The sequence below is a fragment of the Natrix helvetica genome (assembly GCF_964273705.1).
Source record: "Natrix helvetica genome assembly, chromosome: 1".
NCBI classification, from domain to species: Eukaryota; Metazoa; Chordata; class Lepidosauria; order Squamata; family Natricidae; genus Natrix; species Natrix helvetica.
The window spans coordinates 226253228-226281058 of record NC_138548.1 but is presented as its reverse complement, the minus strand read 5'-3'; the positions used below and the strand labels follow the sequence as shown (position 1 = coordinate 226281058).

Sequence of the window (27831 nt, the reverse complement as noted above, 5' to 3'; positions counted from 1 at the left end):
TCCAAAAAATGTAATAAACCGTAAAGCATTCAGGACTTTTTCACACAGCTGTACCTGTCATTTCAGAAGACATCTTATGTGGGATCTTTGGGTGATTTCTTCCTCAATTAAAATTTGTCAAATTCTAGGCGAAGTTTGTAGTAAAACCTACTTACAAAGTCCCAAAGCAATATTATAGAAATAATATATTCTGATTTTAAGACAGATGAAAAGGGGAAAAAAAGAACTATTTGCCACCAGTACCAACTTTCCTGCATTATCTTTTTATCAGAAGTTAGTTTCTGTCACATCAAAGGTAGAAGACTGAGTTAGGACAGAGATACATTTCTATTTAGTGTTACATTTTCTGTTATGGCTCAACCCAGGATTAAGTTGGCTTTTTGGAACGCTCTTAAGAACTGGCTATTTTCCCAGGTCTCAATGTTAAGAGGACAGCTTCGCCCAGATGGGTTGTTCCTAGTTTCTTTGGTTGGCATAGCATGCTTGTCCTTGCTTTTGGCTATTGTTTATTTTGTATTGTTCCTAAATTTTGTTAAGACAGCCAGAATTATATCTGCAAGATGGGTAGATGTAACAATAAAATAAAATTTTATTTTTTTCATTGGCTTAAAGCCAGGTAAGCCTTTCATTTTCTCTCCTTTCTGTTCCTGCAACTGCATGTAAACATTTTCCTTTCTCACAACTATAAATAGGGTGTTGCTGATCTTGGCTTTTATTGTATAGAATTGACAAGGATACTGTGGTTGCTTTCTTTCTGGCCAATATTTCCTCTCTGCTTCTCATCCTTTCATACAATATTGCTTATTGTTATCATCCTAGTTCTTTTCAGCCTTCCATTAATGAATACATTGATAAAATCCATCTTAAAGTGGAAGCAATCCACAAAAATGCTGAAAGAATAAAAATGGTTACTTCTTAAGGCACTGAACATTGTTTGTCTCTTTTATCTTCTCTTTCTTCAGCTATTCTACTCTAAACCCTGCACTTCCTTATCTGGGAGGGAATCCTTTTTCTGAAGTTTACCTTAATTCTTTCTCCACAAGTTTTCCTCAATTCCTTCTCTTCACTAGATCACTTCCAGAACCCATTCAACACCCACCCACCCACCCCAGTCTGCCATTCCTAACTGGCATGGCACCTCTCATATTCTTCCTACTCCCATACATTCTTCTTAACCTGTGCTGGTGCCCTAGTTGATCTGCATGGTACCTCTTACCTCCATAACCTTCATGAACCCTTCTTAACCTGCCCTGCACCTCATGCGCCCTCCCCAATCCACACAGCACTTCTTGTGCATCCTGGGGCACCTTTCCCAACCTAAGCTCCCTCCTCAAATCACATGCCATCTCTAGTGCACACATCCTTCCCAACCCACAAGGCACTGCTTGTGCACTCCTGTCTACCATTCCTGACCTGCAGATCCTTGATTCCCTCCGCCATCCGGAAGCAGTCACTTACCTGCCTGCTGGCCTTGGGCTTGCAACTTCCTGCTGGCTTCCCCGCTGACTTTCTCCCTGCAAGTTTCCCACAAGCAAAATGGGGAATCAGGAAGGAGGGAAGATAGAAAAAGACAGGGAAGAAGGAAAGGAGTGAATGAGGAAGAGGGAGGTGCAGTGAGGAAGTGAGGGAAGGAGGGAGAGAGAGGGAGGAGGGCGGAAAGCAAGCAAGCAAAGAAGGATGGAAGAGAGGGAGGAAGTGTGGGAGAGGAAGGAAGGAAGGGGGAAGGAGAGAGGAAGAAAGGAGGAACAGTGAGAAAGTAGCAAGGGTTGAAGGAAGAAAGGTTTTTGATGCTCCCTGCCAGCTTTCCATAAGGAAACTCAACCGAGAAGCCAATAGGAAGTAAATTGCTTCTACTTCCATTGTTTTGCCAGTCCATAGTTGTTCTATTTCTGTATAGCTAAGGAAATTTCAATCATCCAACAGGGCGTGCAGAATAGTAGCTTTTCTGGATTCTTAAACTATTGGATGTGAAAAAAAATCAGCAGGATTTATCTTGCTCTTATCCTACCTATCTTTGCTTCAGAATATGGCCTATTACAAAGAAATAAGGGGTAAATGAAAGAAGATTGGATAGACATATAACAGGGGAAAGCAGGATCAAATAATGTCCAGGATATGCAGCCAGATTTCAAAAACAGATAATAAGGAAAATAAGGATGCAAAAAGCAGCTTGGTAAAGTATTGGTAACAAGTGGCAAAAATATATTCTTTATGTGACTGGATAAGGATGTTCAGAATTTACTTTGTATAAATTGGCATTTTGGAGTTTTGCTTAGGCTGTTCGGTGGCTTAACTAGATTGATGGAGGGGAAAAAAAGGATTTTTGAAGTGTCCTGACTTCTTGAAAATGCCAGTTTTGCACCAGCTTCAGGCCTGTTTTCTAGATGGACATCATCATCTGTCTAGAAGCTGAATCAATTTATTTCTGACTGTGCTTTACCATGTAGGAAATTGCATAAAAGCCAGTATTGCGCTAATCTTTCCTTTGTATTAAATTGCTGTAGTCCATTTTCATGTTGTTATGCCCATTTTTTCATTAGCAAGAATACTCAGCCTGCCAGTCAAGCTCCTCCAAGCAGACGTTGTGAAAAACACAGCTGGGAACTAAATCATTATTTATACCTCAGGAATGGTAATAATCAGAAATAGCCCTTTCACTGAAAAGCACGAGGCCAAGTCAGAATCTGTACCTCTTAATTCAGGCCCAGCAGGTTTTTATCATAATCAAAAATCAGGGGAAAAATCTGGTCAAAAAGTATTTTATCAATTAAAAATTGTAATGTGTTAGATTCATTGTGTTTGTTCAGACCATTTGAAATAACCTAAAACCTCTTATGCTCAATTATGCCAGCAAAGTTTCTTTGTTCCAAAATTGCTTCTCTGAGATTTCTATTAGGATGCCCTGAGAAGTTAAAATGCTCCATTATTACTTTGTACTTGTTGAGTCCTGATGTCTGACTTGTGACGATTAATTCTTGTGTGCAAATTCTAGATTGCCTGACAGAGAATCCAGAGGTGCATTGCTGGCACACAATGGGAACAAGCCCAGATGTCTGCTTTGCTCTCACTTTTATAAAAGCACTATTATGGGCTCCAACAACTTTTGGATCCTCTTCTTTTAATGTGCTATACGCCATCATGCTTGTAAATTGTCTCCCATGTAGTCTTTCACTGTGTTACTCCGCAGACTTTCCCTCTCCCATCTCTATCCCTTTGCAATGTATTTGTAAATTCAGAAATGAACTTGGTACAAAAGAACCATTAATGAGGGATTTGGATAAGCAATTAGATGGTCCAGACTCAAAGCAAGCCTAAGAAACTGAGAATAACCCCTCCTTTATTTTATTAGCATAAGAGGGAGTAGAATGGAAACATAGACAAGTTTTCAAGATGCTATTGTTATACCTTTTGAGGTAGGCCAGACCACAACAAACATCACAAGGATTCCCAGGCATGCTAGTTTAACCTATCGACTATGTTAATGCTTCTCCAAATACTTGTACTGATCCATTTTCAGACAGACATGCATAAAATAATATAAAATAATTTACCGTACACCAAATTAAGAAAAAGGTTAGAAAATACTGCACAAAAGACCCTAGAATTACAACCATATCCCAAGTTCACCTGATTTTGTAAATATTTAAAAATGATTTTTTTAATATTAACCAAGCCTTTTCAAAATATCCGAAATGTGACATTTTCTGATTGACCATATATATGGTAGCCCATGTGTGTGTGTGTGTGTGTGTGTGTTAAAATATATTGCTAACTCACCTATCTCTGAAATCCAATCTTTTATGCTTATGTTTTGTTTTATTATTGACAAGAGCATGTGAAATTGTTCATCTTAAACAATGTGTCTGCTACACATGGATTCTAGAAGGCAGATGACATTTACTTGCATGAGTTTCATGCCTTATTTCATGACAAATTGGAATTCTTTGGGAAATAGTGAAGGCGTGTCAATACTTTGGCACACCTGTCCATCCTGGTTTCATTATACATGACGAGGAACAAGCTCTTCACACATTTCAGAGATTAGATAAAGAGATACCACACTTATTTTTCTCCAAAGAAAGGCCTCAACTATTTACAGGTTATACAAACTGTGGTTTCCAGGAACGATATTTTGGAACTGACAAGCATTCCTGGAAACCACAAGTTTGTATAACCTGTAAATTCTTATCTGTTCCAAAATATCATTCCTGGACTGCCAACGGTGGTAGCCCATATAAATCAAAGAGATGGAGCTTTCTTTTTTGAAACAGCAAAATTTTAAAAATGTATACAGATGTAAGTAATAGTATCTGTGAAAGAATAGTAGTGACTTTGTAAGAGTTGCTGATTGAAGGGGGACAAAAAAATCTGCCTGTGATACAGTACATATGTACAGCACAGCACATAAAACAACAGTACTGTTTTCTCCACTGCATGGTTTGTGAGATTATCTAGGAAGGCCGTTCAGTATTAAGCATACTTGGTGTACAAAATTACGCTTTTCACCAAAGAAAAGGCAGCTTTTATATTCTACATCAATTGGGTACATAATTCTATCTCTTTCCTCCTTTTTTATAATATGTTCTAATAATGGGAACAAATCCAAACTTTGCAAAATGAAGCTTCATGCCGTATTAAATGCCTTATCCTATTTCTCTTTGGCTTTACATTTCAAACTGCTTATCTTTGCAGAAATGTGCTTTAATATTAATTGTAAAAAAAGGTGCAAAACACAGGATTGAGCATAATCATCACAGAATGCGTAAACTTTCACTTACGCTCCAGCTGCATCGTATCAGGCATAATCAATCAACTTTAAAACCATGTACCATCATTCGATTTAAGTGATAAAATCCTTAACCTGCATGTCCTTGGGAATGAAGAAGAGGGATACGAAAGAATGTACAGGGGTACTTGGTACTTGTTGGTAATGTGCTTCAGAAGATGCAATGAATACTAAAAGCGATGGGTATTGAGAAAACCACGACTAACCCGGTGACCCACTATTTCAGCCAGAAGAAATAGCAAGTCACGAAGCAGCCAATGTTAGCAAATTCTTCCTTGCGTGTCGACTATTGGGAGAAAGACAAGTGCTGGGACAAGATTTCTGCTTCAAAATGTGTTAAATACCGAATTTGACGAGTTTGACGAATTTTGAAGCAGTCGAGTGCTGAGGTACTTGATCTACATTTTTCGAACTGACCTAACTCTTCCACTTTTCAGGCTAATAACGAATATTAGAAACCAGTTATCATTCAGTATGTGCTTCTCGCGATTATGCATATGCTGTTCTTGGTTCCATAATTATGCACACAACTGCGCACAGGCACTGTAAGGGAAAATTGGATTGAAAAATATGTGAATTTTTATGAGCTTTCCCCTTTTAAACTGTAGTATTGTAGAAAATGGGCACAATGGAATTATAATTAAATATGCGGGAAATTGCTATGCACCAAAAGAAGGCTGATTCAGTGACTGCAGTAGAAAAATTAGGCAAGTTCTTGTTTTTTTAAAATTTAGACTTAATATACCACCTTACAGTGCTTTACAGCCCTCTCCAAGCAATTTACAAAGTCATCATATTGCCCACAACAATCTGGGTCCTCATTTTACCAACCTCGGAAGGCTGGAAGGCTGAATCAATCTTGAGCCTGGTTAGATTCGATCTGCCAAATTGCAAGCAGCGGCAAGCAGCAGAAGTAGCTTGCAGTACTGCACTCTAACCACTGTGCCACTGCAGCTCTTAGTTGCAGTGTTTCATTATGTTAGCCCATACTAATACTGCATTGGACTAATAGGAAACTCCAATGAGAAAACGTATAAGGATGGTTTTTAAAAAATGTTTATCTTACTGAATAAAATCTGTGCAAATCATTACTTGCTTTGTAGTATCCATTCATTCTAAGAGATCATGTGCAAGAAAGCTCACAGTGAATTGTGCGGCAGTCTCCTATAGCTCAAGCATGACTATAGGATCATATATTATTTTACATGCCAGTCTTAGCAAATAATGCAGATTAAAGTTCTAACAGAACATTAACAGAGAGACTGGGAAATCTATACCAAAGTTTGACATCTCAGATTAAGTAAGTAACTCTTAGGACATTATATTTCATAAAATACCTAATTGATTATGCTGTATACTTTTGTTTTAGAATTTATTTCTAAATTAATAGACAGAAACATCTTTTCCAACATAAACATAAGACAGCCTGTAATAAGAGATCACCAGCATATTCCAGAAGTGTAGGTTTGTTTGGTGAAACTGAAAGAACGTTCCAGAAGGTGTCTTAACAACATTGTCAAGAAAATAACATGGCTGTCCCTGTGTGGTCAGTATGAGTCAATTTCAAACCTGAAGAAGAGGTTTTTTTTTACTATTCCAGTTTAAAAATAGTCAATGCCATTTCTGTAAAGCATTTATTGCATTTATTGTTATTCAAACTTACGGATTCAAGCTATCTGCTGAGTTAATAATACCCTTGCATTTACTAGTCTCTTCCCTTACAACAGTGACATATAATTTAACCCATCACCTTCAGTTGAAATGCAATTGAGAAAATAGCCCCAAGCTATAAACTGAAGTATTCAGGCACAGTATATTAAAAGTTAGAATGATATGGGGAATTATAATTACCATGACAACCAAGACATGTTCCTAATTTTGTACACTGGAAACAGAACAGTGGGAAATAATTTTAAGGCCCTCATAACTGCAGCTATTTCCAATACCAAAGAGTGAGAGAAGAGACTAAAATTTACTTCTTTTACTAATTTTTCTTTATATAATATACACATGTTAAACTAAAGTTTGAATGGGACCATCTGATTAAAAATATTTTTGAGACTCTTCTTTTCTAAGGAAAGGATATCTTTTTGGAACATGGCCGCAATTTTTGGTTGTGGTCTGGATAACTGACTGGCCCTGAGAGGTGACTGCTGATTCATGCCTGTCTATGGATCCTTCCAACATCCTGTTTGCCACCAATTAACAGTTTGTGGAGGACATGTTCTCACAAAGGCACTTTCATCTTGTCATTAACTCTTTGCTGAGGCAGGCAGAAGTCAGTCTAAAGTGTTCTGGCTTAAAAATAGTGTTTTTCTCCTGCTACCATATTTGGCAGAAATCCTCCCAGGGGATATTCTAGTACAGCAATGGCGAATCTTTTTTGGCTCGTGTGCCACAAGTGGGAGGAGCGCAGGGGGGGGGGTCGTGTGTGGGCATGCCGCACCCATAATGCAATGCATGACCCCCCCAGTACGCATGCGCACACAACAGGCGCTCCCCCCCGATTTGTACATGCTTTTTTCGCCCTCCCCAGGCTCCAGAGGCTTTATAGGAGCCTGGGGAGGGCAAAAAGAGCCTCCCCCGCCCCCCTGAGGCCCTCCGGAGGCTTCAGGGATCGTCCAGAGGCTTTTAATTGTAAAAAGGCTTTTAATTGTAAAAATTCCCTGAAGCCTTCGGAATGCTTAAAACAACCCTCCGAGCAAACTGGATGTCACTTCCGGTTTGCTCGGAAGGTGGTTTTAAGCGTTCTAAAGGCTTCAGGGACCATCCGGAGGCTTCCCTGACGCCTTCGGAGCGCTCAAAACGACTCTCCGAGCAAACTGGAAGTGACTTCCGGTTTGCTTGGAGGGCCGTTTTAAGCGTTCCGAAGGCTTCAGGGAAGCCTCCGGGGGGGGCGAGGGGCTCTTTTCGCCCTCCCCAGGCTCCTATAAAGCCTCTGGAGCCTGGGGAGGGCGAAAAATGGCTTTTAAAAACAGTGAACTCAGCTGGCCAGCGCGTGCATGCGCGCTGGCCAGCTGACAGGGCAGCGCCTCGCATGCCCTGACAAATGGCTCCGCGTGCCACCTGTGGCACGTGTGCCATAGGTTCGCCATCACTGTTCTAGTATATGTGAAGGAGTAATCTTTGAAGTCTGAATATCTATTGAGATCCAATTTGATTACTGACTACCCCTTTGTTAAATCTACCTCTCTGTCTTTGTTGAGTGAGTGAGATAGATAGATAGATAGATAGATGGATAGATAATCTAAAATTGTAAATAAACCTCCAATCTAAAAAAGGTTCAGGTATGTAGAAGCGACCGTGCAAAACAATCTCAAAACTACCTAATGGATGACATCTAATGAAGTGCCAACTCTTTTTTCTAGTCATCTTATTGGAAGTTCTGGTTATTGTTTATTTTGATATTGTTTAGTACTAGAAGAGTTAAAGCCCCTTTTATTTAGCAGTGGATAGTTTTGATAAAAGAGAAACAAACTACTTTTACCCATATCCCAGGAACAGCTAAATATATACAAGCAATAGGTGAAGCAAATAACACCAAAAGGGCAATATTAGGAGTAATTCCAAGCTATATGTGCCATATGGCATCAATATTCTGGCTCCTCTATAACATAAAAATGCACTGTATGTTCTAATCTAAAGAAAATTTGCCAAATTCCCTTTGGGATTAGCTGACTGAAATGTGGATGTTTACTCATAAAAACTGTGTTGTATAAATGGAAATGCTGTGTCACTGTTTGTAAGATGCTGTGTATATTTATTATGTATATATATAATTAAAAAAAATTCTTTTAAGTTTTTGAAACCTTTTGGCAATCCTGTTTCCTGTTTCCACCCATTACATTTCTTTTAAGAGTGCTTCTGTCTGCGAAATTCTTTCAGGACTGGTCTATTCCAAAGGAAGTTTATTAAGAGAATCTGTTAGTTACCAGAGATTTAAATGACAAAGGAGAAAATGGATCAATATTAATTTTTAAGGGGAGAGGAGGACTGGAGAAATCACCATCCTTCCTGAAGATTAGTAACCTATTTTAGACTTCTGCAAAAATATATCTCACAGTATCACTCAGTTTTGGGGAAAATTTTTAAAAGTCATTTGTTTGAATTGAGTGAGATGAAATTTCACACATTCATTTTGTTTCAGTGATAAAAGTTTGCTGTTGATAAATGTATAACACCTTTTGAGTGATGACATGACATTGATTAATACGAAGAACAAGCACACAAACTGACACCAAACTCAACCCCCCAACACTACACACATATTATGAAGGAGGTGTAGGACAGAAAGAAGAAATAGTTCCCGTATTTTTATAGAAACAAAATGCTAAGAAGCAGAGTAACCTTTTACTGACCAGCCTCTAAACTGCATTCTGAGAAGAGCTTTGAACTCAATGAAAAAAAGCTTATTGCTTTTTGAGTCAAGCCTCTGTTTGCACATGCTCCCTTTTAATCACATTGCTTCTGTCATGCAGCAAAGTGAAGTCAGAGGTGGTATTCTACCAGTTCAGCCAAACTGGTAGCGGAAATCGGGGGTGGTCCCACCCACTTGCACCGGCTCTACGGCATCCCATTTAGGCCCTTTTTTCGCCAAAAGCACAGGTGCGGAAGGCTGTGCACATGCACGGAGGTGGCGCATGCGATCTGAGTGAAGTGATCTGCTTTGGTACATGGGTGTGCTCTGAGAGTCTATGCTAAGATAAACATTAATAATTAATAGATTAGCAGCAGCAACATAACTAAGAGGTGGGAACCATTTCTGAACAAGGTTATATGTTTACATCTCTTTTATGCGAATCTTAATTTGCCTGCAATCAACATCAAATGTGTATGACTTGGAGGTAGCAAGATGGCTTGGTCTAACACTGAACAGGAAGAATCTCCTCATCTCCTCATGTGCTAACTAGAGCATATTTCTCTTCTTTTACTAGCATACTGATCATATTCCTTAGTGGCCACATGCATCCAAGATTATAAACTTTTATTTTATTTATATATTTTATAACTGCCTTCTGAAAGTGATGTACTTACTTGATGAAGTATTTGATTCCATCTGCTGTATACGCCTTTTCCCACCCATAAGGCAGACCTAAGTCAAGGGAGAGGAGAAACACGAATAAAAACAAAATGGAATGAATCACTCTCAATACCACACATTTCACATTCAGACATGCTTATATACACATCAAACTATTTCATTTCAAGACAAACAATATTTTGCTGAGCGCAAAAAGAAGAAATAATCAGCATGAGAACTTAAAGATGGATGATGAAAGTCTTTACATTGATCCTTACTTCCTACAATCTCATCTGAACATCCTGGCTATGATGGGAGCTATGGTAGGAACATGTCTTAAGACCCACTTCTGAAAGACCCATCACTTTCAAAAAGGAGAAGTTCCCGGTTTGCATGTTTCTCAGAGAGACAGTCTCCCTAAATTTCACTCCTGTTCATTTTTGCCTTCTTACTTTGGACCCAAAGCAGAAGGAAAAAGAAACGGGAACAGAAACTTCTCCACTATGTTTCTGGTCCTGACTGCTTGTTTGCTTCTTCACTCAGAAAATGTAGGTAACCAACCATTGGCAACAAGGAGCCGAAACAGAGAACTCATGGCTAGAAAGGTTCCAGTAGTACGTTGTAGGGGCTTGATCATGCCAACACCCTGGCTTCATTTCTTGAGGTTAAAATGTTAGATGTGAAAAACTTGAAGGAAATTCACATTTAGCAGAGGAGGAAATTAGACAGTATAAGATCAAAACCACCAGCAGGTTTTTCACATTTCAAGTGAAGTTCAAAGAAATGGTTTTTCATGCAGATTTCATGGGTTTGCATGCATTGTCTGATGTATACAACAGAGACCTTGACTTCTTGTGAGCTTGCTATTTATTTTGTAAAGTACAGACTAGACAAGTGGCACTCTATACAATACTTGTTGATAGAAAATAACGTTTTTCCTCTCGGTTTCCTCTTTTAATTAAGCTTTTTAGAGCCTTTTCTACTATGACAGGGGCTCTAAAAGCTTTGGTAGGCAGATTGTTTCTGAAGCATATAAAGTTGAAGAGTTGCAACTGCACAAATTAAAGTATAGATCTCTGGCCTAATGCCAATTTGAAAAGAAATCCCACCAAAATCTATTTCTGCCTTGATTGAATTTCTGTCCAGAGAAAGAGTTTGATTTCACTGGACATTTGCCATAAACAGCCTACTAATACTAGTGTTTTCCAGGAAATTTCCTCAGCGAAAATGTGTTGCAAATAGCAACTTACCAACTTACCCAGCAAACAGTGATGATTCTAAAATCCATGGAATGAGATAATCATGCAAGTGTGTAAGTCACAAGCTGTTGCACAATTATGTCATTGTCATCATTTGCCCATCTTGTTCTCTGTGAAAATGCCCTTGTGCTTAAATAAAATGCAGGAGTATCCTAGCCTATTAATTTTTACATCTTGTCTCTAAGCAACGTAGTCACTGACATGATTAAATAGCATGCAAAAAAACTAAGGTTTTGATTCACAGTGTGAAAGTTAAAAGTCAAGCACTAGAGCTAGACAAGGATGGCTGGAACCATCAAGCTCTGTCTCTATGAAGAGTTGTCATTAGATATTTAAATGCCAGTGGCAGTTTTTATAGAAAAGCATGCAGATCTGAAAGTCAGAGTCAAGCAAGTCATCAGTTTGGAGTCATTGCATTGCCACAAGAGATCCAAGTCTAACCCCCTGTGAAATCTGTTGACCCATATCTAGAGCCAATTTAACTTTGACGGTTAGTTGACTAGAGTCTTGTACTGAAGTAGTAATGACAAACTCTTCTGTGCTTTGAACGGAATGAATGTGTCTGGTTATTTCCTCCTGACAGTTCTGCAGGCCATTCTCTACAAAACATTCTTTGTGAGGGTATTTCGTAGAGTCTGAGGCAAATTAAGAAGAGTTGCTAACTCTTGCCTCAGTAATACTCAATGCCTAAGATGACAATCCTTTATATACTTACTCAGAAGTGAAGTATTTGGCTCACATAGGTCAAAACTGAGTAAACATATTGAAGAAACGATGCCATTAACTTATTGGTTAATTCCTAGTCATTTTTTTCTTACGTTTTTAGCAATGACCCCTTAGGACTGATACCAAAGCCCTTAAACTTTGTTCTTTCTGAACTTCATTTTAGCTGGATTTTACTCTTGATTGTTCAAAATTTTCAGAAATACATCTATAGCTAAGTTTGAGGGATAGTATAAGTGTGTTTTTCTGGTTAGTAGTTGTATATCACAGTTATTTTTGCGCTGGTGCAGTGGTTAATATTGATATTGGCATATGGGTAAGGTTTGGATTAGGTTTTCTTGTGGTTAGTGGTCAAATTTATTTGAAACTTCACATTAGGGTGAGTTTATGGTTAGCAATTAACTTGGATAAGTATTTTTTAATCTCTTCAAACATTTCTTTTCTATTGGTTAGGACCCAGTCTAGGAGAACAGATCCCCATGCCTCTTTTGGAAAATGAAACAGCAGGATCACTGAGGAATTTGGGGGGACTTCCATTCTTGGTCAGATTACTTCCCATCATTTCTTCTACCTGAAATTTGGCTACCTGGTTCAAGAGGAGATTATCCTTAGGTACGCCTGATTTACAGTTTATAGCAAAGGATAATATCATTGTAGTCACCACTTCCTTGAATTCCTACCCAAACACTCTTGACTGAACAATTTTTAAAATATAATTTTTAATAAGAATTTTGATTACAATAGTCAAACTAATACAAACTAAACTTAAGAGGGGAAAATAAAAAGTGTAGGAAAAACAAAAAGAGAATAAAAAGAAAAGAAACATATAAAGGAGTGACCTTCATTATAAACAAATTTAGTAACTCTCCACCACTTATACATTTACAAACAGATATCTCTTCAGCCCTTATTCTTTATCTATAGGCAAATCCATTAAATGCCAACTTTTCAATCATGGTATCAGCAAGAATGTCCATAAAGGGTTGCTAAAATTTGCAAAAGAAAACTTAATTAATTTTAATCTTGATCAGGTAAATCAACTTTATATTCCTTCCTTTCTTTAATTTAATCACAAACTATCAAAGGAATTGATTTCTCCTTAATTCTTTTTTATTCTATCACAGATTGCTTCAAGACTTCATCATGCTTCTTTTGTAGATCCAATAAGTAAACATTTTCTAGGTCATTCTCTTGGTTTATCATTTGAATTTCCCCTTTAATTTTTAAAGTCTCAGCCAGTTTCTTTTGCTTTTCTAGTGTCCTTTTCCAAATAATTCTCTTCGCCTGTCATTTGTAGTTTCACTTTCTGTATTTTATCCTGTCAGATAAAATGTGTTACACATCAATCATTCCTTTATTAACATATCTTGAACACACTCTATCCCTAGAAGCAGACATCATTACTGACAGCAGTGATATTTTAGATATTAATTTCTGGCTCCATTGTTAAAATGTATCTTTTAAGGTTTCTGATAACATTTTTTTTCATTTTCTAAGTCCCAGTCCCCATAAAATACTGACATCAAGAAGAGGCGTACATGTCCTTTCTTTCTTCTGCTTATTATCTTTAGTCCCCTCTGGTGTCGTTTCTAAAATCATAAAGTAACCTATCTTTGATATGACTTCCAATAGCCAGGATAGCAGACGGTATTTATTTTTTTATAATTACCGCAATTCTAAAGTCTTATGGCAAAAGTCAACAACATTCCAAATTTATCTGGACCCTTAAATCTATTTATAACATTCTTAGATCAAAATCTTATTTAGCTTTTTTCCTGTTGATTTATATTTTTAAGCTTATAATTAATTTTTCTTTGGTTCAAGATAAACTCACCTAAAGACTTTTCAAACTTTTCATTCTGAAGGTCTCTAAGAGCTTTACGATAATTAATGGGCAATTTTGGAAGGAGAGTAGAAAGGGTGGCTTGCAATCTTAGTGGCCTTAAACTTAAAGGCTCCATCTCGGTTGTGAGAATATGGCCAATCCCATTATCTCATGGTGTTCAGACTGCAGAAAACTACTGTTCTGCACTCTTCTCGCACATGTGAGTACTCTCTCATCCTCTCCTTATCTGAATGCGTTGCAAGAAACCAACTTGTTGGTTCCTTAACCTTTGCTGAGTTGTTGGCTTTGCTTTCAAGGAGACATTTCAATTCACCAAACCTCCCCCAGAAGTCCATTCTTAATTGGACTATTGTCATCTTCACAGAGGAAAACAAACATGGCCCATCCCCTGCAGGTCCCAAGAATAGCCTTTTCATCTTTGTTGATGAACAACAATGAAAAATATTCCTCCTGTTCGACCTTTCCTGCTGAAGTCCTATTTGACAGCTCTGTAAGTTTACTCTATGGGGAACTGGCTTCCTTATATGCTCCCTGAAGGTACCTCAGCCAAGTAGAAGTTCAGTTAATAGGCAATTTGCAGCAAACAGCAGCACAATGTAGAAATTATAGCCCTCTGTCTCCTAGGTGTTCCTGTTTCTTCCCTGTCCTCAGTTGAATTCCCTGCTAAACCCCTCTTTGCTCCCTCAGCAATTCTAATCTCTGAGGTCAGATTTCTTTCTCTTTCTACCCAAACAATATGTTTCTTTGTGAAGCCCTTGCAGGTATAACAATACTAAAAATCAAGGCTCTGTCTCCCCTGAGCAGAGATAGAGAAACATGGGATATCACTTAGACATAAACTGCCATCTTCTTCTAGCCAACAGGATCAGAAGGAGAAGAAACAATGCAGCATCTGTCGCTCAATGCTAAATTTGCTTATGTAGCAGTGTTAGTCCAAAATATTTTTTTTAGATTGCAACTCACAAAATTATTAGATAGCATAAGGAAACCAGTTCCATCAATAGTTCCACGCAACTATTGATGGAAGTAACAGAAATCTTGGGGGTCATACAAACTTCGTATCAATGATTTAGCTTCTTATCCAGGAGAATGAGAGAAGTGCTATCTCATAATATCTAAAATCTTAATAGGGATAAAATATTGGGGATTAAAGCTATCCCTTTTATCCTTACTGTACCCAATACTGCTAGCTCCATAAGCGGGGTGACATTTTATTTTTCACTGCGCTCTGTTCTAACCTTTACTAATGCAAACATAGACTTGAACTCAACGTCAACTAGAAAATAACCTGCATTGATTTCTTCCCCTTTGATGTTCTATAACAGTACAACAAGTCTCCGGTTAAAGAATGACCCATTTAAGAAAAGAGCCTGATTTGTGGCAAAATTTGTGTTAAATAAACAATAATTCACGTTAAATACACAATGGCCCAAGTTCATTGCACAGTATTACTTGTACAGTATTTATACAATGCGCCAGCTTCTATACAAATTCAACTTAAGGACAAACCTTGAGAATGAAATGCATTCTTAAATTGGGGACTGAATGAAAACCAGTCCTCATCACTCCAAATCAAAATAAGGTGAACTTGACAGAATACATTGGATAAAATGGCTAGTTCTAAATACTGTTCATATGACAGGACATGAAAAGTTTTACAAATTCTGTGCCTTTATTTTACACACCTCCCCCGTTCCTTAATCTGCTTCTGCTAAGTATATATTTTCATCTTAATAAGAATCTGCTAAAGGAACATTCTTATTTCCCCCCCTGCATTGCAGATTATAGCACAAACAATTAGAACTAATTTGTCATTGTTGCTGATTGAGATAAAATGGCACTTCACCAATGAAGAACAGCATAACGCTTGTCCAATCTGGCACGATGTTATGTCAATACAAGATGTGCTCACAACAACAGATCTACACTGGGAATTAGCACCGAATTAAAGGTCGGGGAGTGGTTTATGTTCACTCATCTACTGAACTCCATCCATTTCAAAACTGAGCAAAGATAGCATGAATATGCATTAGCAACAGAGAATTGCTATTTAGAGAAAAACAAAACTCATTCCTGCTTGCCATTAGCCTCACAACACATGGGAGTACAGCTTGCCAGCTACAAATGAGGAACTGTAGTTTGGAAAAAACTCATAAATGATCATTTAAAATGTGCACGAAGACTGTTCCTTTCCTTATTCGGGTGACATTTTAAAATATGGCAAGCTGAAGCTTTCAAAATCTAATTAGAAAATCATCTTTATAGAAAGAAACCAACATAACTCTGTCAGGCCAAAGGCTCTCACTATTTCAAATCAGAGAAACCTTCGTGGATCTGGAGGGTTATTAAACTGAGAAGGGAAAAACCCAGCTGTGACTAATTTTTAATCCAAGCAGGAGTTTAATGCTAGGCGAAATGAGCACATAGCACTGAACAAAGCAATAAAACACCTTTGCATGCTTTGCTGAAGGCAATCAAACATGAACAATTGTTGTATTCAGTAAACTGAAACCATCTGAGTTTATAGGCTGAAGATGAGCTTGTAATACAGCAGTCTGAATACACATTTCAGTGAAGAGAATACCAATTAAGACTACTGTGTTCTATTGTTTGTCTATTTTTTTTTCTTTTCTTTTTTAAAGAAAATTCTAAACTCTTTCTCCATGTATCCCAATTCTGTATAACAAAACTATCCGGAAAGGGTTCCCCCTACGATACCCTATGGAAGCCAAAATTCAAACATTGAAGAAACGGAATAGAAAATGTATTGATACTTTTGACCTTGGGTGTTGGAGAAGATTCTTGAGAATGCCATGCATAGCCAAGAAAGCAAATGAATGGATTTTCAAACAAATGTATCCAAAGTTAACATTCAAGGCACAGTTGACTGGGCTTTTATGATCTGCCAGAAATCTGAATATAGGAGTATAATTTTTAGCTCTGTTATAATCTTTATTGGCAGCGTTCTCTCTCTCTCTTCATGCTCAGCTATCGAAGAGATAGAAATCAACAAGTTCCGTAGTCTAGGGTCAGACTATTTTTAGTATGAGCAGAGCTAAGCAGAAGCCAGCTCCCCATGAAATTTTACTTGGGAATTAGAATGGAAATGCTCCACAAGTTAATCCTTATTTAACTTTTCAGAAACATTGAAACGGATCCTAGCATATAGTGCTATAGACATGACCAATATAATATTTTGCACCATATGAAGGCTAAAGATAAGAATTTTAAATGATAATAAAATAATATTTTTAGGTTTTTAAAAACTAAGTGCAGATCATGCTCTTACTGCTCATGTTCCAAAAGTGCTTCTTTCAAGAGGCACTTTTGAAAAAAGCACCTTGGGACCACCATAACCTGGATGACTGAGAATCTCCACAGATATTTAACTGCTCATGTAATCTCAAATTACTAAGGTGTGGCCATGCAAATTGCTGAAGTTACTGGAAACAGTGTCTGTACAGAGTATTGAAGATGAAAGATTTTTTTAGAATATATCTCTTTCTCCAGGTTGTTTTCTAGAATACATTCCTTTTTCCAGACACATACAAAACATTGAGTGATTGAAACATATGTCTAAATTATAAATAATTAACAAGAGGAAAAGCTGTATATCCAGTTATATATTTTGTATATCCAGTTATATATTCCAACATTGGCAATGCAGAATAAGCTATCTGGATAAAATTAAGACTGCCCCTTGATTTCAATGTCTCTCTCTCAGATTATTATTTATATACTGTATTTTGCTTGCACTACTGGTAAATTATTTGCTACCATGCTATAACAGTGCCTTGAGTGTTGCAGTGTGTAGTGAAGGTGGTTATATTAAAACAAAGCTTTTTTGTTTTAATCCAAGCAGAAATGCAATACCATTTAAGTAGTGAAGCACATGGGTAATGACTTTCTGTTTACTTGATGCTTGTGGTGTTTTTTGGAGGAAGCTATGCATTTTCACTTATGAAGTTTTATGCCATAGTACAGGGGTGTCCAAACTTGAGAACTTTAAGACTTGTGGACTTCAACTCCCAGAATTCCCCAGCCAGCATGGGTGGCTGGGGAATTCTGGGAGTTGAAGTCCACAAGTCTTAAAGTTCCCAAGTTTGGACACCCCTGTCATAGTAGAACAGTAAATCCACATATAGTTTTTACAAATACAAAGATCTGACCCCCCCCTTTTCCCCCCTCCCTGCATACTATTTTTCATACAAGGGCACTCAATTTAATACAACGGCAATGAAAATTCTCATAGTAGTTTCATCATTGTCAGCTGAAATATGATTTTTTAATGACTTCTATAGGAAATTATGAAATTTCTGCAAGGATATGAGCTTAATAACCAGCAACTTTTTAAATTAATTTTTGGGTAACTGATGAGGCCAGGCATTTAAGGCTTTAATTCCATTGCATACTGCAAGCAATAAAATGTACATATGATCAGAATATGATCATTTGGGTTCATCTTCAAATGTTTTAATGATCAAAAAGTCCTTTGATTGAATGAGCCATGGTTCAATTTACTTAGGAAATAAAGGGTATTTTGGACAATTTGATAGATGAGGAAACAATTCCATTTGAAATAATCCTGCATGAATTTTGTCTTTCACTATTATATATCTCATAAACTAACTAGGAATTAATATACTAGAATGACAAATGCAAAAACCATGGCAATCCAATTGTACCAGATGAGTTTAAAAATAACAAAAACTGATGCTTGCTACCCAGAATATCTACTTATTGCTTAATAAAAATCTTTGGGAGTTCTGCAAATATTCAATATTTTTAAAAAAACCACAAGAATCACTATAGTCTCTGACACAGGCAGGTATTTTCTTAACACATTTTGTTCCCAAATAAAATAAAGTGAGAACACACTACTCAAATTTTCTGAAAATATCTTCATTTATAATATGTTCATTTAGAGCAGTGGTTCTCAACCTTCCCAATGTCGCGACCCTTTAATACAGTTCCTCATGTTGTGGTGACCCCAACCATAAAATTAGTGTCTCGGTTCCTAAGACCATCGAAAATATGTGTTTTCCGATGGTCTTAGGCGACCCCTTTGAAAGGGTCATTCGACCCCCAAAAGGGACCCGACCCACAGGTTGAGAACCACTGATTTAGAGTATTAAATTGAACAGACAACAATAAAAGGTTGAAAAAAGTTCATAAATTTGCTAGAAGCAGTTAGTGACCAAGATACATGTCATCTATCTCTGCATAATCTACTTTTATATTTGCTGAGAATTATTTCTCAGTTTTTAATAGTGCAGTATTATTTTGAGATTAACTGCCAAGATTGATGTTAAGTTTTATCTATTTTTATTCATTAATAATAATAATAATAATAATAATAATAATAATAATAATAATAATAATAATAATAATAATAATTTTATTTGATTAGCCGCAACCCTCTCCCGAAGGACTCGGGGCGGCGTACAATCAAAACAGATAAAATACAGATAAAGACAAACATACATACATAAAGAACAAAGACATATACATGTGCATGGAGGAGGTAGACTCATAAGTGAAAGACAATTAAAAACACAGTTTAAAATCCCATTAAATAAAATTACTGAATTAAAAAACCCATCAGGAGCGTTATGAAGTTATGATTGAGCCAGGCCGGCTATTTGGAATAGGTGGGTCTTGAGCTTTACACGGAAGGAGCGGAGGTCAGTAGTGGTCCTAATATCCGGGGGGAGGTCATTCCACAGGGCTGGGCCCGCCACAGAGAAGGCTCTGCTCCTAGGCGCCGCCCCATGGCACTGTCTGGTGGACGGCACCTGGAGAAGTCCCTCTCTGTGCGAGCGGATGGGTCGTAGGGATGTATGGGGCAGAATATGATCCCGCAGGTAACTAGGTCCTGCCTTTACTATTTTTACAAACGAACAGGTACAATACTTTTGCCTCCTCCCATTTTTCCCACAACAACCTCTCTCTGAGATGGGTTAGGTTGAAAGAAAGTCACCCAGTTGACTTCCATGCCTACTAAGGTGGAACTAGAACTCATGGTCTCCCGGTTTCCAGCTTTATTTTTATCTATAGAGCCATCTGGTGGTTTCTTGAAGAAAATCTACAGCTGTTATTGAGTCTGTAGTGATGTCAATTATATTCTTTTGTAAGCTTTTCAAACTGGATTTACAAATGTGTATCATAAAATGCATCATCCTTGCTGTTTTGACAAATGTAGACATTTTTTTTCTCATTAAAGCTGGCAGTAGCTTGTTTGCCAAAGCTGAAATATACTAGGCTGAGCATAGGAGTTAGGAAATAACAAGGCAGAGAGGAGCTAATTTATTCCAGGTCAACTACCATACATCATTTTGATCACTCACAAACAGGTACATATGAGTAACAATGGTTTTAAATCAGGACAAGGGTATTTTTAAAGCATCCCTGCTGACTGCAAATGAGTTAATCAAATTGGTTATTCATTGGCAATATAGTCTCACATTTTTGCTATTTCTCTTGACAGCTATTCTAAATAAACCACTAAAACATTGAAGACACTTGGAATGCTATATTTGCCAGATCAGAATAAATGTGGCTGTACTGCATATGCAATAATTCCCCACGTCAAAACGAATGAAAAAGGATAATGTTCAATCTTTAAATCCTTTTCCACAGCTTTATTTTTAACTTTTGGATTCACAGAAGGGATCCATCCTCTAGCGCCAGTACTTTTTAACCAATTTCTGTCTATTAAAGTTGACACAACCGACTGTTCGTCTTCAGCTGCATTTAGAATTAAAGGTTTCTCTTGCATGACTTCTCACACAGCCTTCTGGAAATAATTTAATGTGACAGAACATTTTCATCCACATTCCCACCAAATTGCTCCTGCTCTCACAAAGAATAATTTTGCCAGAAAATGATTCTATCTAGCTGAGCTTTTGGAACAGCATCATTTCTTACTTTCAAAGCTGCAGTATTTTATAAAATCACAATAAATTCTAAACTTCATTATTAAAATGTTTGCATACCTTTAACTGTTCCACAGATCCTTGTTTTTCTGACATGTCATGATATTATGGCAACCTATGAAAAGTGACTATACTATGTGTGCATGTTCCCGCATTTGAAAATTAAGGCAGGTACTCATTTGAGCCAGGTTACATACATGTGTCATTGTGTATGGTAGTACGGTTGTGGTACCATATTTTTACTTTCAGCACATAGCAACATTTGATTATTCTTGAAATATGTATATGACAGGACCTGATTATTGTTGCAAGGGAAATCACTGAGTGTCAGAAGTGCATGCTAGTTTGGGTAATGAAAAGATATCCTGGAAAAAGACAATGGTAGAGGCTACCAGGGGGAAGTATGGCGAACTGAAGATGGCTTTGCAAAAGGGGAACTAATGAGTGTTGCAAAGATCAATAAAACAATGAATAAACCAGTTCCTTGGAACATCTCTAGATCAGGAGAGGACAGGATATTGCCCACATCTCATCCGCTCTGGATGGTTGCTCCTGGTGAAGAGATTGCAGGACAATTTTCTGTAAGTTTGAGAGCAGGGAGATGCAACTGTAGCGGAAGTTTTAAGGGACACTAAGTTTGCAGACCTCATTTCCTAGTCGCTTTCAGAAACTGATCATTAACCACTATTAAATTATTGCAGCTCTTTGGAATAACAAGTGTGAAAACACCAGGTACGTTTGCCCTCGATCTCTGTAGAACAAACACATCAGGACTAGATTCAGCAGTGCATCTGCATTTAAAAGACACAGGGCACACAAGGCAGCAAAGTCCGTATTGTGGACAGAGGACTGTTGGTTTGAAAGAGGGGTCAAAGAGGCCATCAATGTCAAAATTGAACAGCCATCTCTCAACAGAGGGGGAGGGATATGACATCATCTATCTCCAATCTACAACATGGTCCTTTCAACAGTTCCAAGAAGGCCCCACACCCATTTGCACCACTCAGGTGACCTTGATCACACAGATAAACCTCCAGGTGGCCTCAACAACTCAGCAAATGACCAGCTGTCTGCAAGGAGTATAAATTCTTCTATTCCCCACCACCCAGTCAGAGTTGAAAAAGCTTCTTGGATGAGAAGTGAAACGTTTTCAAGGAAAAATCAGAAAGTCCAGTTGCCTCTTGAAAAAGCCCCTTTGGGACGACCATGACCTGGATGACTGAGACTCTCCATAGACCTTAATCAAGGAGTAAAGCAACCTAGAATTAAGGAGAAATTTCCTGGCAGTGAGAACAATTAACCAGTGGAATGTGTTACCTTCAGAAGCTGTGGGTGATCCAAGACTGGAGATTTTCAAGAAGAGATTCGACAACCACTTGCCCAGAATGGTATAGGTTCTCCTGCCTGAGCAGGAGGTTCGATTACAAGACCTCCAGTTCTGTTATTCTGTTAGTAGCCATAATATCAACCATGTCAGTAAGGGATGACATTCAGGGTGGTGGTGGTGAATGGGTTCAGAAAGGTGCTTGGGAATATCCAAGAGGTGCCATGCAGATCAGAGATAATGCACAGGAGGCTGCAGTCTGGGTTGGGAAGGGTGTGTCTGGGTGCCCAAAAGGTTCCCTCCCATGCAGGTGATGAAAAGCACATGGGGCAATGTGGGTCAGGAAGGGTATGTGGAAGGCACATGATTTGGGGAGGGTGAAAGGGGATGTGCAAGAAGTGCTGCACAGTTCAGGGAAGACGTGCAGCTGGCTGCATAGGGGTGTGGCAGATGTGCCAGGCAGGTCAGGGAAGTCCTGCAGGGGGTCCTCCTCCCTTCCTTTCCCAGCCAGCAGGAAAATGGCTGCTGCTGGGTGGAGGAGGAAATGAGGAATTTCAAGACTGGCTGGAAAACTGTCACAGAATGTTGAAAATGAAGACCACATGACCACAGCAGCAGTCAGTAGTAGTGAAGCAGCCAAAGCTTTCTCAAATTTCAACCCTGTGGAAGTTATGGGCCCCAGTTTATGGATACATTCTATAAGTTAGCTCAGTGTTTCTCAACCTTTGCAATTTTAAGGTATGTGGACTTCAACTCCCAGAATTCTCTGGCGGGCTGGAGAATTCTGGGATTAGACGTCCACACAACTTAATGTTGCCAAGGTTGAGAAACACTGAGTTAGCTATTTGAGGTACCTTGACTCAAAAAGTGCTGCCCTGTGAGGTACAGTATATAGATTGTACACAGTACAATAAAGAAAATGTGTACTCTTTTGGTTTTTACAGATACTTTTTTTAGCAACAGATTTAAATAAGACTTTTTCATATGACATTTTAATTCTTTTGAGATTAGAACTATAATATTTGCTCACTGATTTATCACAACAGTGAGGATTTTCATAAAATGTTCTTTTATGAAGAACATTTATCTGCAAATTCTGTAAAACAACTACAGAACCAAAAAATAAAGGTTAGATTTAGCTTAAAACTTTTAAAACTTCAACTGTACATACATATTTGAAAGCAACATTAATTGAAATATTTAACAGTTGCTTCTTAATAAAATGACTGAATAGGTTCCAACTATAAATAATCTGACTGCTTGGAAACAAGTGAGTGCATAATTATTTCAGAATCAAATAATTATCATTCCTAATTCTTCCATTAAAAAATTGTGAATGTTTCATATCATGTATTACAGTAATCTAGTTGCAATATATTTGAGGTTACTGTATTTTTCGCACTACAAGATGCACTTCCCTCCGCAAAAGTGGGTGGAAATGTCTGTGTTCCCCACTGCTGGGGAACACAGGAGCCTTTACCACCGAGCAGCTGATTAGCAGTTGGATTGGCCTCCCAGAATACTTCCGATCAGCTGTTCTAGCAGCGGTGATTGCCGCCTCTGCCAATTGAGACTTTGAGGAAACTCAAGCCTCGGAGTTTTTTATTGTTAGGGATATTACTTGGAACCCTGACACATACAGTCACCAACATCGTGTTACACCTTTTCCCCTTAAAATCCCTTTGAACATTAAATAAGAGCTAGGTAACGAAACCATGTTAATAAACAATGGCTTACATTTTTGGGGTTGCAATGAATGTTGGCTTTTGCAGAATATTATATGCAACCATATTTCTAAAGTATTCTGGCTTTTCATAATTCTCAAACTTTGTGAATATAAATTAAGAGTCTATCCAACATCCTGCCCAATAAAGTATCTCACACACAAAAATGCCTCCCTGCTATATATACTCATAGATAAACCAAGATTTTTAGATGCCACAATGTATTTTTAAAAATCACGTTTAGCTTAGCCACTAATAGGCTTATTTGCAGTAACACATTTTAAAGCACCTACATTTCCTGTGATACTGATGAATAAGCCCATCTGTAGATAAGCAGCTCCTTGAATTTTTAACCAAAATGCTGTGGAAAATAAAAGTTGACTTATTCATGGATGGTGCAATTTTCATAGTATTTTGGTTAAAAATCCAAGGGTCAGCTACCGTATTTTTCAGAGTATAAGACGCACCCCCCCCCCAAAAAAGAGGGTGAAAATCTGGATGTGTCTTATACATTGAATACAGCATTTTTGGCCTCCCGAAACCCTGTCCCCTTTGCAAAAATGGATGTGCATAAGCTTTGGGAGGCCTGTACAGTGCTCTTGGTGGCCGGGGAGGCCATTTTTTGCTCACCCAGCCTCCAGGAGCATTCTACAAGCCTCACAAAGCATATACATGCCCCCCTTTTTTGCAAAAAACGGGCCCGTTTTTGCAAAAAATGGGCTGTTTTTTGCTCGTTTTTGTCATTCCCAACCCCCAGGAGAACTTTGCAGGCCTCTCAAACTCTCTGCATGTCCTGTTTTTCACCAAAAAATGAGGCATGCAGAGGGTTTGGGAGGCCTGCAGAGTGCAAAAACTTTTTTAAAAAATTTACCTCTTCAAAATCTTGGTGCATCTTATACTCCAGTGGGTCTTATAGTCTGAAAAATACAGTAATCCACAGGTGGACTTTTTCAGTAATTTAACTGAAGCTCCCTTGACTCCTTCTGAAGTTCTCAGATGTTCATGTTATGTATATGTCAATGATATCTTTCCGTAGAAGCACATTTTGCACTGAAAATGATGTAGTGATCCATATTAAGATTGTTAGCATTCCTGAGAATATCATAGATAGCTAAGAAAACAAACAAATGGATAATAGAACAAATCAATCCAGCGTTCTCATTCGAGGCACAAATGGCTAGCTTAGTTTATTATATTTTGGACACATTATGCAAAGGCCCAGTTTCCTCAAAAAGTCCAGGAAAGATAAAGAAAAGCGAAGAAAATTATTAGCAGAAGGTGTATGCACTCAATTATAGTAGTGAGTGGTGCACTATTGGAAGACCTGAAGAACAAGGCTGGAGGCAGATCACCTTGGTGAAGATACACCTATGTGGTCACTCAGAGTCAACAGTGACTTGATGGCATGTATTCAATTATCACCCTCCAAATATTCAGAAAAATAAAGCAAGCTTGAACTGAAGCCATGTTGGGAAACTCTCAACTAGGCTGGAAGGAAGGGGTCAATTGAGGACTTTGCTTAGAGTCCTTGTACAGCTGCAAATGGCATCATGTTTAGCTCCCCAAAATCCATGAGCCTTATCTGGTCATTCCCAGGGAAGGCAAGCAGTCTGGTGAGATTCTTGTAGCATAGGTAAGCATTAAAATTATAGCCTTTCACTACTTACAAATGGCTCAGGTTGCTTCCATTCGACAGGACCTCAGGCAAACCAATCTAAGCTTTCTCCATAATCGCTTTCATCTTACTTATTAGGATGTGGTAACAAGAGGAATAAAAGAATTGGATCATTTAGGATTATTACTCCCTGGATACTGCCATAAATATGTAGAACAAGTATAAAGAGTTGTTGGAAATCTTGATTGTTATAGTTTCCTCTGTTCCTAGCCTCTAGATATTATGCACCTTATGTACCTGTCATTGTGAACACAGGTGCTGGGACTCATGAAAAATGCATATTGTAAGGGTTTTTTATAACCCTGCTGTCTAGGTTTGTAGCATCTTTGAAAATTAGGGAGGAAAATGTTTTCTACTGTATCTAATTGTTCTAAATGTTTTTCCACTGAGTCCTATTCTCTCCTACAATCTTCATATTCCTATCAATCAGGATAAGTGTGGAAAATGGACAGAAGTTGCACTTAGACTGTGTGTACTTTTCAGGTTAATCCAAAAAGTTTGGGCCAAATAAAATGCTTGTCATTATAGATCCATGAAATTCAGTACCCTATATAACATTCGCTTTGCAGTCATTCTGCCATGATAAAAACTTATATGAGATACTGTCTTAAATTGGCTATTATTTCAGTGAGTTCTCTATGACATTTTCTTATAGAAGTATAAGCTGTTTTGCAACTTGCTTTGATCTAGTTTTAATTCAAAGCACTGCAATATACATTTGAAAGAAGCATTTAACCTTTTGGCAGCATTATTAGTACTCCATAAATACTTTGAATAATAAATTATATGGTCTTGTTTGATTAGAAAATCCATGCTCCTTTCATCAGCAAGGTCAATTATTATTTTTCCCATTTGATTCTAAAATCTGAATGCCATTAACAACATTTTCCAGACTGAAAGGGAATAGATAATTAATATTATTATTATATCAAGGATGACTATGACAGTGTGTTCTCTATGTGTGTTAGGATTACACAAATTTAAAAGATGAATTATTCTTTTTCTGAAACTGTGGTCATCACAATTTGAAACTGTAACCAATTCCTAAACAAACTATGTAAGTATGTCCAACTTATAAATGACTTCCAAAATAAAAATATAGAAAAATATTTATGATGCTACTCATTAAGCAAATTCCTCCAGAATAACTCAGCTAATAGAACAGACCTCCAATTCCTTCCTAATAAATGCCTGTGGAAATATAATACCTTCTACAGTACTAAAAACAAAAGAAAGGACGTTTTATATTTAGGTAGTTGCCAAGGAAAAATGTGTATTGTTAAATCATGCTGCTTCCTTAATGCTGAATATATTGCCATTCCTCATTAAGTAAAATATTAATTGCATTTGGTTTATAGAACAGTGCCTGAAAAAACTAAATATCCCATAGTTAGGCACTCAGTGATGTACAGTAAATCTATGTTATTACAAGATTCCTTCCTATATATAGTAAAGGTATTGGAAGTTGTTATTTCCAATTTTAATATGTCAAAATATAGTGTCATTTGAATCCTTAACCCTAGTTTGCTTCAACACATGTAAGCTAACATATCACATTTAAATTTAACCCAAATCTGTTGCTTCATAGAAAGCAAGAAAAACTGATTAATCTGAAGCTGATGAAAAAAATCCCAACAATTCTCTGTAGTCACAATGGAAAAAGATAGGACTGGATCGGAGCTATGTAAGAAGTTCTCATCACAGTTAAACTATGGTAGTTTCTTTATAGGATTGCTGCCATAACAATTCTGCTATTTTTTAGAATAAAAAAGAAAGCTGACATTATTAAATTGGAATAATTACCTTGCTGAGTCAAATCGATAGTATCTTTAAAGAAGATACATAGAGTGCTACGGTGACACACACCTTTTAAGGGACAAAAGTCTCCGCTTTGGCTTTTCACGCATTAAAGTTAACTCAATATTGCAATTAACACAGCAGATTTGCTTATTTATGTAACAATGAAAAATAACTATAAATATACTTCAAAGGAAGGATTATTGTTTTAGCTACAGGTGACTGGTTCCAACTCACTCTGTAACTAAGTGAATAACACCAACTTACGGATAGTCCTCAACTTACAACCATTTGCATAATTACTGTTAGAAGTTACGACAGGCTACCTAGGGATGCTTATAACCCGGTTCTGAAGTTCCAATGACTGGGCTCCTTATTCAGTCATGTGACTGCATTTTGGTTGCTTGGCAATGGCTTGCATTTATGACTGTTTGCAGCATCCCACAGTCACGTAACAATGTTTTACAACGATTTTGCCAAAAACAGCATTTACTTTCAGTTTTTGGCAAAATCAGCTCACAGTGAACAATTGGTTTGCTTAACGAGTGCAACGTTTGCTTTACAATCGCAAAAAAGGTTGTAAAATTGGTTTGGTTCTGCTTTATGACTATCCCGACTTATGATGGTAGTGTGCAGGCTCCAAGGACTACCTGTATATAAATTCAGAAGCAGTTTCTCTAATAATGTTTGGCCAATGTTTGGGATCATGTGTCTTCTTGAATGGTTTTTTAGAATGGTCTTG

The 27831-nt window shown here is 37.6% G+C and overlaps 1 protein-coding gene across 6 annotated transcripts in view; it reads right to left on the bottom strand.

Annotated features, from left to right (window-relative positions):
* The window catches only part of STXBP4 (syntaxin binding protein 4), a 110671-nt gene that overhangs the window by 6279 nt on the left and 76561 nt on the right, over window positions 1-27831 (bottom strand). For 5 of the 6 annotated variants that reach the window (XM_081970412.1, XM_081970413.1, XM_081970411.1 and 2 more), the window contains one exon: window positions 9821-9878. In XM_081970412.1, the coding sequence (XP_081826538.1) occupies window positions 9821-9878 (58 nt within the window). Of the gene's footprint in view, window positions 1-4992; window positions 5330-9820; window positions 9879-27831 lie in introns of all 6 variants that reach the window. The other variant, XR_014176771.1, reaches the window with a different exon arrangement.